Source organism: Canis aureus, chromosome 6 (assembly GCF_053574225.1).
Source record: "Canis aureus isolate CA01 chromosome 6, VMU_Caureus_v.1.0, whole genome shotgun sequence".
NCBI lineage: Eukaryota > Metazoa > Chordata > Mammalia > Carnivora > Canidae > Canis > Canis aureus.
The window spans coordinates 26189931-26204417 of record NC_135616.1 but is presented as its reverse complement, the minus strand read 5'-3'; the positions used below and the strand labels follow the sequence as shown (position 1 = coordinate 26204417).

At 38.2% G+C, this 14487-nt stretch overlaps 1 protein-coding gene and 1 long non-coding RNA gene across 8 annotated transcripts in view; one reads left to right on the top strand and one right to left on the bottom strand.

Moving 5' to 3' along the window:
* The window catches only part of MAPRE2 (microtubule associated protein RP/EB family member 2), a 159959-nt gene that overhangs the window by 28169 nt on the left and 117303 nt on the right, over positions 1-14487 (bottom strand). For all 7 annotated transcript variants that reach the window (XM_077900459.1, XM_077900461.1, XM_077900460.1 and 4 more), the window contains 2 exons: positions 8213-8358; positions 4374-4587 (listed from right to left, as the gene is read on the bottom strand). In XM_077900459.1, the coding sequence (XP_077756585.1) occupies positions 4374-4587; positions 8213-8358 (360 nt within the window). The remainder of the gene's footprint in view (positions 1-4373; positions 4588-8212; positions 8359-14487) is intronic.
* The window catches only part of LOC144315627 (uncharacterized), a 40663-nt gene continuing 29004 nt past the window's right edge, over positions 2829-14487 (top strand). Inside the window, exons 1-2 of the long non-coding RNA XR_013381362.1 lie at positions 2829-2874; positions 4086-4154. This is a non-coding gene — a long non-coding RNA (uncharacterized LOC144315627). The remainder of the gene's footprint in view (positions 2875-4085; positions 4155-14487) is intronic.

Below are 14487 nucleotides of genomic sequence, written 5' to 3'. Positions count from 1 at the left end.
ATTGTCACCCTGATGTGACAGCCTCTGCTTATGCTGAAGCTCATTTTAGACCAGGTAAGTCACCCAACTACAGAAAGACACCAGTGGGCTCTACGGCTGCTCTGAATCTGCAGGAGGACATTTTGTGTCTGTATTGAATTGGCAGAAAAATCTAGCACATTCTCGTAGCAGCAGAATGCGTCTATTTTACACAAAAGCAAACAACCCATGGTGCATGGCTACAGAAGTCATCTGTATGATGAAAACACTTTTTTTTTCCGATTTAGATAGTATTTAATTATCAACATGTGGATAATCCATTCCATGATCATATTTCCACTCTAATATGGGCCCTTTGCCACAAGATGCTCTGGAGCTTCTACTTACTGTTCTTATATTTGTTATAGTCAGGACATGCAACTTAATTTTAATATTAGCCTAAGGAAATATTGGGGAGAAAGAAATCCACTGTAAAACCAGTCAAGTATTCCAAAGCCAAAGGAAAAAAATAAAGACGATCTCCTGCTTTGATTGTAACAGCCACTGCTAGTTTCCACTAATGCAGATGGTTGAGAAATGACAAGGCTTAGAGGTGGAACAGAAATTACTGCTGAATGTTACTGATATGGCATCACTGTCAGATCACTGTGATACAGATCTGAGAACTCCCAGAGAGCTGACCCTCACACCTCAGCATCAAGCACTTTGTCTTAAATTTTGGATGAACAAAATCAGTCTTGTATATAAAGAGGATGGCCTTGGATGGTTTCAGATCAGAGGCAGGGAGGCCACTTTAGAGACTGTAAGTAATTCATGGGGGAGAGGATTATCAATAGAAAATGAAACAGAATCTTAAGAATTAGAAGGAAACTCTGAGTGTATCAATTAATACAGGCTGGTGTCCTAGTGATACTGAAGGACACAGAGAGGCATGGACCTACCTGATTCCATAATAAAGCATTCAGGGTGTTCAGTAAGCTTTCTGAAGTCTTTTGGCTCTTCTTTTACTGATGCTTATCCTTTTTATTGCTATAAGTGTATTCCTTGCCTAAGTAAGTTATGTGCTGAGAAACCATATCTCCATGTTTGTTATAATTACACATTTTGTATCACAGATTTTATAACACCTATTTTGACTCTTGGAAGACATTTTGGCTTCCATTTTCTTGGCTGTATTCCCAAGAGTTGGATATATGACCTCAAGATAAATGAGGTCTTACTTTATAGGAGCCTTTCACCTATCACATACAACTTTTTTTTTTTTATTTTTATTTATTTATGATAGTCACACAGAGAGAAAGAGAGAGGTAGAGACACAGGCAGAGGGAGAAGCAGGCTCCATGCACCGGGAGCCCGACGTGGGATTTGATCCTGGGTCTCTAGGATCGCGCCCTGGGCCAAAGGCAAGCGCTAAACCGCTGCGCCATCCAGGGATCCCCACATACAACTTTTAAAACAATGTTCTACATGTGATGTATACCTTGCTATAATTTTTTCTGCGGTATAATTTTTCCATCCCACAATGTCGAAGAGACAGAACCTATTTTGTTTAAAAGGGTATGACTGGTTTGACTTTTGAAAATATCCTTTCTCCCTCATGAAAACCAATGAGGTAAACGTGGTCAAGGTATGAGGAACGTGAGTCTTAAGAACTACTGCCTTGGGCAGCCCTGGTGGCGCAGCGGTTTGGCGCCGCCTGCAGCTCAGGGTGTGATCCTGGAGACCGGGATGGAGTCCCGCATTGGGCTCCCTGCATGGAGCCTGCTTCTCCCTCTGCCTGTGTCTCTGCCTCTCTCTCTCTCTCTGAATAAATAAATAAATCTTAAAAAAAAAAAAAAAAGAACTACTGCCTTCTGCAACATTAAAAACCCTATTTATTACCTGTTGACTTTACCGTGTTTCCTGAGCTTTGTCACCCAAGAGTTTAGGCTCTGGAAGAAATATGTTTCTCGTTCAGGTTCACGGACATTCTATCAAAAGAGCACATACTTCTCTGTGGCTTCTGTGAAAGACCAGTGGGGGAACTGCTAGAAAACAAAGCCAAGGCAGCACCATGGGCAGTGGTACCAATACAAGGACATGTTGTGATTGTGGGGGGGGGGGGAGGGGGATTTCTGCGGCCTGTCTGATTTCACTACTAAAAAACTTGGGGAATAAAAAGAGTGGCAGCTGAGTTGAATCTGTACATCATTAACAGCTAAAGAAAAAGGCCCTAAGTTGAGAAATGCCAGCTACCCTGGGTTTCCCCTCCCGTCCATGTCCTCCCCTACCGCATCTGCCCACCAAATCCCCCCGCATTGGACAAAACACACCACTCTTCTTTTCTCTCCCCCCATTGACTACACTGTCGAAGTTTCTGACCAAACTGGAAGGCCAGTTTGAACTGCCGTACATTTTTGTTCCTCAAATTTCTTGTGGCTTTTTACCCAACCTCTCCCCAGCACTTGTTAAAATAAAAATTCCTCTTCCTGTCTGAATGTTTATCAACACCCTTGACTTACTTCATTTTCTCCCTCCAGCTTAATGGTCCTGCTCCACAAATCTCCCCTCCTTTTCCCTATCACCAATTATTTCTTCTCCACGGACCTTCCTCCCCTCTTACCAACTTGCTCACTGTGCCTTGTCCTAAAAGCAAACGACAACAGATCAAGAACAACACCAGCTCTTTCCAATCTCACCTCTTGAGGCTGTCAGCTTCTCCCCATAACAACTAAACAGTCTTCCTCAACTTGTTACCTGATGACTTTGGTGAAGGTGGAATCTACGCTTACTGCATGACCTAGCCATTTGTGAGGTCATGCCCTCCTCCAGTCTCTGCAGTCCAGCAGGTATGTGCACTCAGCATTTTAACAGACCAGTTCTCTCAAGGATCATTCCTCCCCTCCTAAGAGTCAGGTACCTTTGGCCTCTTTTCAGGCTTCATCCTATTTGATCTCTCCACAGTTAATTTCTGGCATTGCAGGTGATCCCTCTTTCTAGAAATTTCCTACTGTTCATTCTCTGATTCTGAATTTTCCTAGTTTTTCTCCCGATGTTGATATCTTTTTTCTCAGCTTCCTCTTTTTCCTCTGCTCCTTAAATGTATGTATTCCCAGAAACCTGTGTGTCAACTTAGTTTCTTTTTTATAAGCTCATTCATTTTATAGCTTCAACACTGGATTTTTATGCTACCTTAAACTCTTCCTCCAATTCCTCTAACTCACCCTGGGTCCCATCATTCCACTGGGTGACCCCTAAATTGGAAATCCAATGGGCTCTTTCAGACCTTATTTTACCGGACTCCTCCACAGATTTAGACATGTTGGCTAGTCTGTTCCATTTCCTTCTGCCTCCCTGACGTGCCATTCCCCATTCCCTCATTTCTTTCTGGCATCTTCCTTGCACAGGTGCAAATCCTTCCTTTTCTACCCAAACATTCAATGTTAGAGGCTCCCCTTTCAGCCTCAATGACGTGGGTATATGGAAGCCTCACAAATGTACACCTCTAGCCTATGCAACATACTTCTTAGTATGTTTAGTATTAGTTTAGTATTAGTTTTTTTTTTTTTTTAAATGTATTAGTATTCTTCTAGCCACCTCTTATCCATCCTGATTGGAGGCTGGGGATAAATAATAAATAAGGAATTTGTATTATTTACAATATTAACGTTACTGATTTAACAAGTGTGAATGCTGGTTTTTAGGATGGAACAAGTAGTTTCTGAGGATTTCATTGTTTAACTGTACAGTATCATAACTTGTGTTAATAATGACCTCAATTGTACAAGAACACCTACCTGTTTGATAAAGTCTATTTTTTATGGAAGGATGTTTATATTTTTGAAAGATTTTATCCACAAAAGTTTAAAGAACTTTAAAGTTCTAGGTATTCATCCCCTATGATTTTACTTTTGGAGCTGAATAAATGAGGTCTTGCTGAGTATTATCACATAAAAATTGGCACTGACCATACAGGAGATAGAATGCATATTTCATAACTTTTCTTTCAAAGATTATAGATTATTCATATTTAAAAACATAAATTGGTTCATATTCTGTTTCTATAGCCAGCAATTAAGCAGTAAAAATACTTCAGTTGAAATCTAAACAGACTTGATATTTTTCAGAAAAACATACCAAGAAAATGAAATCTATCCCTGGAGTATTATTTTAACACACAGCTTGAATGATACAAGGTGAGTAACTCTGCCTTTTTAGTAGTCTAATCATGATCATTAGACTTATTATAGATAAGACACTGCTGGGAAGATAATGTGGTCAGAGAGACAACAATAAAAACCATCCAGAGGCATAAAGAGACTGCTGGGAATAATCAACCAAACACAGGAAAGCACAGATGAACCTGAGCCATTTTCTAAAAAGAAAGAGAGTGTCCGATTTCACTGTTCTGATACCTGCGGTGGGGGAGTTTGCATGGTGAGACTTTTTCGGCAGGTTGAAGATCTGTTCGCCAGGGTCAGGGGGAGGGATTGCATCTTGCCCTTGCCGTGCTTCTACAGGATCATACTCTTTCCCGTCATAGTTAGCATCATAGAATTTCTTAAACCACTGAATGAAATCCAGGTTGTCCTGGAAACGTCCTTTCACCAGCTTCTCCACTGGGATCACCTGCAACATAAAATCTCTGTGAGTCATGACCCTGTTTGGGGGTATTTAACACAACTAAAGTGTTCTCTGTAACTATTTCCTATGCATCCACGATTACAGACTACTGGTTTCCCCCTCAGCTTCTTGACCAGCTATATTCTAGAATTCACCTTTTTTTCCCCCCATCATATTAAAGAAAAGTTAAACTAAAATGCTGTAGATGGTTGTGATTTATTGCCTACTTCTGAACAAATGAGATGAAACAAGGAATACCCTTAGCTGTCAAGAGGGGCTGATCCTCTTCATGATGTATTTAATTACTCAAGCATCTCCCTGCAAAAATGGGCCTGGGATGTTGTGCTGTTTCAAGATTGATGGATTTTCCATATTTCTTTTTACCACTTGCTCCAGCGGTGTTGGAATAAACTCCTGTAAGGATTATAGCTACCAGAGAGTGTGAATGAATAAGATTCAAATCAATGCAAACATTTACTTATCTAATGGTTTGTATGAGGCTAAATAAACTTCCCTGTTTTCTGTTGTTTTATTTTTACACAAGACAGAGAAACAAGCATTAAAAAGAACTGCCTGTAGGATGCCTGGATGGCTCAATCAGTTAAGTGTCTGACTCTTGATTTTGGCTGGGTCACAATCTCAGGTCGTGAAGTGGAGCCTCTATGTTGGGCTCTGCACTCAGCAGTGAGTCTGCTTGAGATTCTCTCTCCCTCTGTCCCCCCTCACTTTTTCTCTCTCTCCCTAATAAATCTTAAAAAAACAAAACAACTGCCTGCAATACAGAGCCCAGTAGTCCATGGGCTACATCATCAGCCCAGCTGATGTGCCATGGGAGAGCAGAGGGACAGAATGGGGTCTGGTTAGGGAAGTCACTGAAGGCATTCTGGAAGACAAGGTACACCAAATTCACCTCCACTTCTGAGATAGATCTCAGCTTTTCATGGAGTAGGCCTTTCTACTGGCAACCTAGACAGGACGGCCAATAGGTATTCCCATTAGAGGCTGTACAGGAACTTTCAGAATTATGACAGGAAGAAATATGGGGTGACTAGCTTTACTTCAGTGGGCAGCTATTTTTGAAGGAAAATGGAAAAAAGGACTTAGTTATTCAGATTGTGCCATTACCAGGTTCTGACATCCTCATCTTTGGGAATCCTAGCTGAATGTAGGCCACGAGAGTTAGAAAGCTAAGGAGTGAATCTTATCACAAGTACACAATTCAGACACAAGCCTAGTGTTTAAAGCACACAGCTTCACTGTGTAATCGTATGAATGGAAGCCATATACATTAAATTTTCAGCAAGGCTTTGCCACTCAGGAACTAGAAACCACTGATATTCTAAAATGGATCCTCAGGATCACTTAAAAATAAAGATCTCAAATATCAATGACTACTTTAAGGAAAAAAAAACAACTGAAGCATTTTAGGCCACCCATTAAACTAAACTAAATCATTAGCAATGAATCTTTTTCAAAAATGTTTTTGATGAAGCAAAAATTGAAAAGAAGTATAGAGCAAAACAAAGAGAAACAAACTTTGGGAAGGGACCACATTTTTTGTGAAGACTCTTTCAGGGAGGGAGGACTTGGGTGTAGAGCTCTCTCTCCTCCCAAACTTAAGTGAAGTCTGCCCACACAGAATAATTCCTTCCACACATGCATTTAATATTTGACTTTTTATTGTGCTAAATATTTTCATGTTTTCTGATTTATAACTTTTGTTTGTGCTAATACCAATATTTTTAAGGTTTTTAAAATTTAATTCAATTTGCCAACATATAGTACATCATTAGTTTCAGATGTAGTTTTCAATAATTCATCATTTGTGTATAACACCCAGTGCTCATCACATCATGTGCCCCCCTCTCCCGCCCCCCAACCCCCTGCAGCCCTTCGTTTGTTTCCCAGAGTCAACTGTCTCTCATCTCACAGTTTATCTTCCTCTCTGATACTGATTTTTAGTAAGTGCCTTCTTAGGGAATAAAGCCCTTTAGTTAAATGCTACTATATTCTGGTTTCTGCCAAATGTGAAAATTTAACAACAGTTTTAGATGGTGGTACCACCTTAACTGTTGCAAGGAGGCACTTCTGTTGACTTAATTTCACATTCCCTATCAAAATCAAAGTGCTGGGGGCATAAGTTCAAACTCTGGGGTGGCAAGGAAATCTTCACACAGATGCTTCCCACCTGCTGTTACACTGACAAACATGCACAGGAACCACTATCTTCCCAAGGACTCTTGAGTGGAATCATAGTGTTTTAAGCCAGACAGGCCAACAAAGGTGATCAAGGCCAATCTCCTTCCACCAGAATTTTATCTTTGACATCCTTAACAATGGCTTATCTACTCTCTCTATATGCTTCCAGAAAGATATGGAGCTCCCTAATTTGTTGCACAGCTATTTATGAATGTTTTTCTTTTTGATCTAGAAGCTAGTATAGAGGAAGGATACAGAAACCTATAGAGAAGGAATACTGTTAATAAGTAAGAAGACCCTATGTAGCTCTGGTTTCCAACACATATGGAAGGAGTTAATTGGAAATTAACCACAGTACAGGACAAAGTTGAAAAGACTCCAGAAGGTTGAGCTGTTAGAGGTAGGTCTTTTGAAATAAAAATTCTGAGAAAATAAGAAGCCAAGATTTTAATATTTTGATAAGAATGCTTTGATTTAGGAAGATATTAATTATATCATAAATATGTACAGTTCAGCAAACTTTTCTCTTTTCCTTTAATCTGTCTCTTGTAACAGTATTTAAAATTTTCATTTCCAAGGCCTATCTATTGCTACTATTGATGCAAAGAAGAGTCTTCTGGTTTTCCTGTTTTTTCTCTTTCCCCTTGTTCAAAATTCATTTCTTCCCAAAACCATTCCATCTAAAAAATATATCCTATGTAAGGAATATGGAAATACAAATACAAATACAAATACAAATACAAATACAAATACATGTGTTTGCATAACAGGAAGCATGCAGAGCCTGAGTGGACTTCAGCAATAGCCCTTTATCATGGGAAGAAAGGACTTCAGTCTACTTCATTTGTACACTGCCAGGACAAAATTGTAACACTTGAAGGGGGAAAAGGGACAGTTTATGTACACTGAGCAAAAATTTGAGTGTATACACTATGCTGGACACTCTGACATGCATTCTCACTTTTACTTCATAACCACAGGACAAGAGGCTTTAGTCCCACTTTATTGATGAGTAACTCAAAGAGTTCAAGTTAACTTGCTAGAATCTTGGACTGGGACAGAAACCCATGCCATTTCCATTGTAACCTGCCTTTTCCCCAAAGGCACAAAAGACACAAAGAACCTCAGTGGCATCTGGCAAACAAAAATTTTTCATCTGCAATGCTAAAACAAAGTAACAACATTTTAACCTTCATAGTTACTGTTACAGTTTTTAATCTAATACCTGTAAAGGCTAGAAACTTCCTAAAATAAGAGACTCCTACAAATATGGGAAGTGAGGGTGAATGCTTTATGCTAGGTACAGACCCCAAACTACTTTGACAGTAACAAGACATATGCCATGGATACATCTTTGGATTTTTGCATTTTGGCCCAAAAACAATTTTAAGGAAAGACCGTGCATCTTACGAAGTGAAGGTTAGTTTCCTACCTTATCAACATTCATTCGCTTAAACGACGCTTGCAGAAGCTTAAAATTGTGAATATACTCGTGCTCCAACTTTGCTTGAAATTTTACTTTCTTCAAACTAATGCAGCCTGGGAAGAGCATGTCCATAAACTGGCAATAGGCAGCTCCTGGAAAGAGAGGAGAAAAATGCTGATGTAAGTCTGACTGCGGCCAGGTGTTACTGAAGATTGCTGGGCAGGAAGCTCCCCCACCCCCCAGTTGTGTGCTCCTTTCAGTGTGCGCCCACCTCCTGCACTCACTCAGGCCAGGCGCCAGAGAAGAGATCACGCCTCCACGCAGCTCTCCCCACTCCTAACCGCTATGGAATTGATGTAGTGTTCAATAAACAGTTGACATTCCACAAACAGTGAACAGAAATACTTTGATAAAGGAAATCGAGGTAAGAGCTTCTATCAGAAAAAAAGAAACTTTTTTTTTCTTCCATCTAGATGCTACCTCCTCCAAGTCATCAAAATATATAGATGTAAAAGAAAAACAAAGTTGAAACGCAGGACAGCTGCAAAACTTCTCACAAAATGTGTAACTAAAAAACCAAAACAAAAAAAAACCCCACAGCAAATACAAATATGACCAACCTGTTTTATATCCACCTTGCAAAATAACTTAAGTGAAACTGGATAACTCAACTATCTAATGCCAAAAACAGTTGTATACCAATTTAATTCCAGGCCAGAGCAATGGGGTCCTATATTAACATGAAGGATGAAGACACGGAGACTCTGAAACTTACAGAAGTTGAGAGTCATGCTGTTTATGACTGAGAAATAAAAATAACAGCAATGTTCAACGAGTCCCCTGAGGAAATGGTTCTAGAAAAAAGGATTAGTCTTTCATATATATTTTTTTATGAAGAATTCTTACATCATGATAGTTTCCACTAGAAAATCCCAGCAAGATCATGTTTACTGATTCATATTTTCTTAATAGTTAAGGCTAGAGGCATTTAGAAAAGAAATTCAAAGCCAGAATGATTATTTTTCTTTTACAAGGAGGAAAAGCCACAGAGCTGCAAGAATGAGAATAAGCTGTAGTCTCTTTCCTTCTCCAGATCTCTTAGTCTGTTTCTATAATGTGCCAATGGCAACCTTTCTAGAACATGAAGGACTCCCCTCAACCTCTGGTATCAAGGTTTCTATGAGAAGCTCTTTATTCCATTTGTGAGATTCACCTTTACAGAAGAAGCCAGCATCTCTTAGGTCATAGATATTGAGCATCTTTCCCTGAGATAGGAATCCAAGATCAAACAAGGTACCAGGGATCTAAGGGCTGCCTCAACAGGAAACGGTGAGGCAGCTCACTGTTCGTAGGTAAGAGTATAAAGTAATGGAATAGAGACCACAGTAAATATCACCTCTAGAATCTTTGCATCTGTGAGGTTGTCCCTTAGAGGCCAACAGCCAGCACAAATTAGTATATTCCTACTTAAGCAGATGGGCTCTCTTAAAAACAAAATAAAACAAAAAACACTGGAGGAGGTAAGAGAAACATCATGATCTTGGAGGGCATTCTTATGGTCACAATTCAATTATTCAGGTCTTCCTTTTGAAGTGCCCCCAGATGGAGCAAATTCCAATAGCCATTTGAACATTATTTTTATGAGATGGGGGATGTCTAAACACAATTGTTTCATTACTCACTTTTTGATGAGTTATTCTTACTTTTGTTGCATTTAGCATAAAATGTACTTATAAAGATCCAGATACCTATGTATACTTACAAACCAACCAACCAACTCACTTCCTAAATTTAAAAAGTAGTAACACCTTTTGGAAAGGAAAACAAACCTGAGATAAGGAGGAAAAAAGGAAAAAAACATTTCTAGGTCACCTAAAGAGAACCACTATTAATGTTCTAGTATATACCATTCTTTTTTTTTTTTTTTTTTCAACAGACTGATTCCCTTTTCTAGGTCATTTAATGGTCTCTACTGACATTTTTAATGGCTGTCTGATTTTTATATCATGCTAAGCAACTTACCCAAACCAAGATTAGATAAATATTCATATATATTTTCTTCAAGTATTTTATGGTCTCAAGTTTCACATTTACATTCTGAATTCGTGTAGAATTTATTTTAGTCCATGACATAAAGGATGACTCTAATTTTAGTTACTCCAAATGTTAGTGAGAATCTGTCATTTTTGGCTCCCCAACATTTGGGCATCTTCCTGTCTGGGTTGATGCTACAGTGCCCTGCCTCCCACAACAGTACCAATGGTGGGCAGATATCCTTTTCCCCATACCCAGCAATAAAGATGCAGGCCTGCCTCCTGGGCTCTGCCTGGGTCTCAGGGTCTTAACAGTGACAAAAATACACAGGGACTCTTAGAATTTAGTCATGGTGGCACTGGTGCGATCTAGGGTCCTGTGACAGCAACAAAGAGGCATCCCAGGCCAGTGCAGAAGGAAGGCTCTATTCCCAGGTCTGGCTTGATTTCCTACTGACTGAGCTACCAAATATTCTTCCTGTAAATTTGTCTCTGCTTAAGCTTGCCAGGATTATTTTTTGCTATTTTCAACAGCAAATGCCAACTGTTAAAGTCAGCTAGGTGTTGAACGTCATCATTTCATTTTCATGAATAATCTATATTTTTCCCACTTGGGAAAAGCATTATCTTTACTATTTATTGCTTTCCTAATACATGCATTTAGGTCTCTTCCTAGACTTAAATTTATTTTGGTCTGTCCCATTGGTTAAGTTTATACTCTGTTAAATCAAACTCTATAATGTATATTGTTATCTGTAGAATAATTTCCATTCTTTCTCAAAATTGTCTTAAATTTTATATTGCATTTATTCTTTCCTTTCTATTTTGTATTTGTCATTTGTGGCATATAGAAAATAGATTACCTTTTTAAAATTTACTTCTATACTAAACAACAGTTCTGTTGAGATATAAGTCACATATCAAAGTTCAGCCTTTTAAAGTACAGTTGACCCTTGAACAACATGAGGGCTAGGGGCATTGACCCTTCCACACAGTTGAAAATCTGCATGTAACTTCTGACTACCAAAAAACTAAACTACTAATATCCTACTGTTGGCTGGAAGCCTTACCAATAACAGTCAACACGTTTTATAGATGTATTCTGTTCAAATACTGTATACTTACAATAATAAAGCAAGCTAGAGAAAATCATAAGAGAAACTATATTTATGATATTGTACTGTACTTATCTTTAAAAATCCACATATAAATGGATATGTGCAGTTCAAACCCATGTGTTCAAGGGTCGGTTGTATACCATTCTGTGGCATTGAAGATATTCACAGAATCGTGCATCCATCACTACTAATTCCAGAAGGTTTTCTTTATCACCAAAATAAACTCCATACCCATTAGCAGTCACTCCCCGCCCCCCCCCCAATCCTGGTAACCAACCACTAATCTATTTGCTGTCTCTATGGATCTGCCTATTCTGGACATTTCATATTAACGAATCATAAAATATGTGGCCTTTGTGTCTGGTTTAACTTAGCAAAATCTTTTCAAGGTTCATCTATGTTGTGGTATGTATCAGAACTTTACATTCCTTTCTATGGCTTAATAATTTCCAATTTGTGCATATGCCACATTTTATTGATTTACTCATCAGTTGATGAACATTTGGGTTTTCACTTTGGGGCTATGATGAGCAATGCTACAAGATTTTGTGTGGACTTAAAGTTTTCAATTCTCTTGGGATACGGTACACCTCCTCTATGTCTAACATTTGAGGAACTGGCAAGCTGTTTTCTGTTTTGCATTCCCACCAGAAGTGTATGAGGGTTCTAGTTCCACATCTTCACTAATGATAATTGTCTTTTTGATTATAGTCATCCTAGTAGGTGTAAATTTTGATTTGATTTCCCTAAAGACTAATAATGTTAAACATCTTTTTCTTGTTTTTTGGCCATTTATAAATCCTCTTTGGAGAAATGTTTGTGCAAATACTTTGCCCATTTTTAAAGTGGGTTATTTTTCCATTTATTTGTGAAAGTTCTTTCTACCTTTTAGGGACATGTCTCTTATCAGGTATCTAATTTGCAAATACTTCCTCCTGTGAATTGTCTTTTTACTTTCTTGATAGCATCTTTTGAAGCATACATTTTTTACTTTTTAAAAAAGATTTTATTTATTAAAGAGACAGAGAGACAGAGAGAGAGAGGGGGAGAGGGAGAAAGAGAGAGAGAGAGAGGGAGAGAAGGGAGAGAGGGAGAGAGAGAGAGATGTGCAGAGGACAAGGAGAGAGAGAAAGAGAATCCTAGGCGGATTCCTTGCTGAGCAGGGAACCTGACATAAGGCTCAGTCTTAAGGCCTGGAGATCATGACACGAGCCAAAATCAAGCGCCAGAACTCCTAACTGACTGAGCCACCCACATGGCCTAACACATATTTTTACCTTGATGAAGGATAATTTTTTTTGTCACTTGGGCTTTTGTCATTTCTAACAAACCATTGCCTAAAATCCAAGATCCATGATTTACACCTACATTTTCTCCTAAAAGTTGTAGTTTTAGTTCATACATTTAGGTCAATGATCCATTTTGAATCATTTCTTGTATATAGGTGCAAGGTTTGGGTCTAACTTCATAATTTTGCGTGTGACTATTCAGTTGTCCTGGCACCACTTGTTGAAAAAACTATACTTTCCATTCAATTGTCTTGGCACTCTTGTTGAAAATCAATTAGCTATCAATGTACAGGTTTCTGGGCTCTCAATTCTATTTATATATTGATCCTTATGTAGTAATAGTCTTGATTACTATAGCTTTGTAGTCAGTTTTGAAATCAAAAGCAGAAGTTCTCCAACTTTGCTTTTCCTTTTCAAACAGGTATTCTGAATTTCCAGATTAGTTTTAGAATCAGCTCATCAATTTCTGTAAAAAGGCAGCTAAGATTTTGATAGGGATTGAATTGAATCTAGATTTGGAAAATACTGCCACCTTAACAATAGTAAGTCTTCCAATCCATGAACATGGGATGTCTTACTTAATTTTTTTCAATGATGTTTTCCAGTTTTCAGTATATAAAGCTTCCACTTCTGAATTTTTAAAGAAGATTTTATTTATTTATTACTTGACAGAGAAAGAGAGAGAGAACATAAGCAGAGGGACAGGCAGAAAGAGAGGGAGAAGTGGACTCCCTGCTAAGCAGCGAGCCTGACTCAGTGCTTGATCCCAGGACTCCGGGATCAAGATCTGAGCTGAAGGCAGATGCTTAACCAACTGTGCAACCTAGGTGCCCCTAAATTTTTATGTTTTTAATGTATTCTTAATTCTATTTTTAGATTGTTCATTGTTAATATACAGAAGTACCATTGATTTTTGGGTATTGATCTTGTATATCCTGCGACCTTGATTAACTCACTTAGCAATTATAAAAGTTTCTTTGGGTGTGCTTAGGATTTTTTTCCCCCACATAAGATCATGACATCTATATATAGAGACAAGTCTACTCCTTTTCTACACTGAATGCATATTTTTCTTGCCCAATTGCTGTGGCTTGAATCTTTAGTACAATGTTGAATAAAAGCACTGACAATGAACATCCTTGTCTGGTCTTAGGGGGCAATGCATCCAGCTCTTCAACCACTAAGTATGACATTAGCTGCAAGTTTCTCCTAGATAGTACCATCAGACTGAGGAAGTTCCCTTCTATTCCTACTTTAGTATTTTGTAACATAAAAGGGTGTTGAATTTTGTCAAATGTTTTTTCTGCATCTATTAAAATTATCACATGGCCTTTGTCCTTTATTCTATTAAATGATATATTATATTGGTTTCTTTAGTCCCATTTGATCATGGCATATAATCCCCTTTATATGTTGCCAGATCCACTGTTAGTATTTTGTTGAGAAAGTACATCTATATTCATAAGATATATTAGTCTGTAGTTTTCTTGTCATATCTTTGGTGTGGGTTGATTCTGGCCCCCACAAAATAAGTTGGAAAGTGTTTTTTCCTCTTATGTTTTGAAAGGATTTGTGAAGGATGTTATTTATTTTTTTTAATTTGGTAGAATTCATAATTGAAGTCATCTGGGCTTGTGCTTTTCTTTTTAGGATTCTTTAAAAATTACAAATTCCATCTCCTATTATATAGGTCTATTAAGAATTTTTATTTTAAGTTTCAGTAGTTAGGTCTTTCTAGATGCTTATTTTATCTAGGCTGTTTGATTTTTAAACACTCATGAATTAACTCATGAATTCTAACAAAATCACAGTTGTTTCTTTTCAGTTTCCTAGGGACAAAT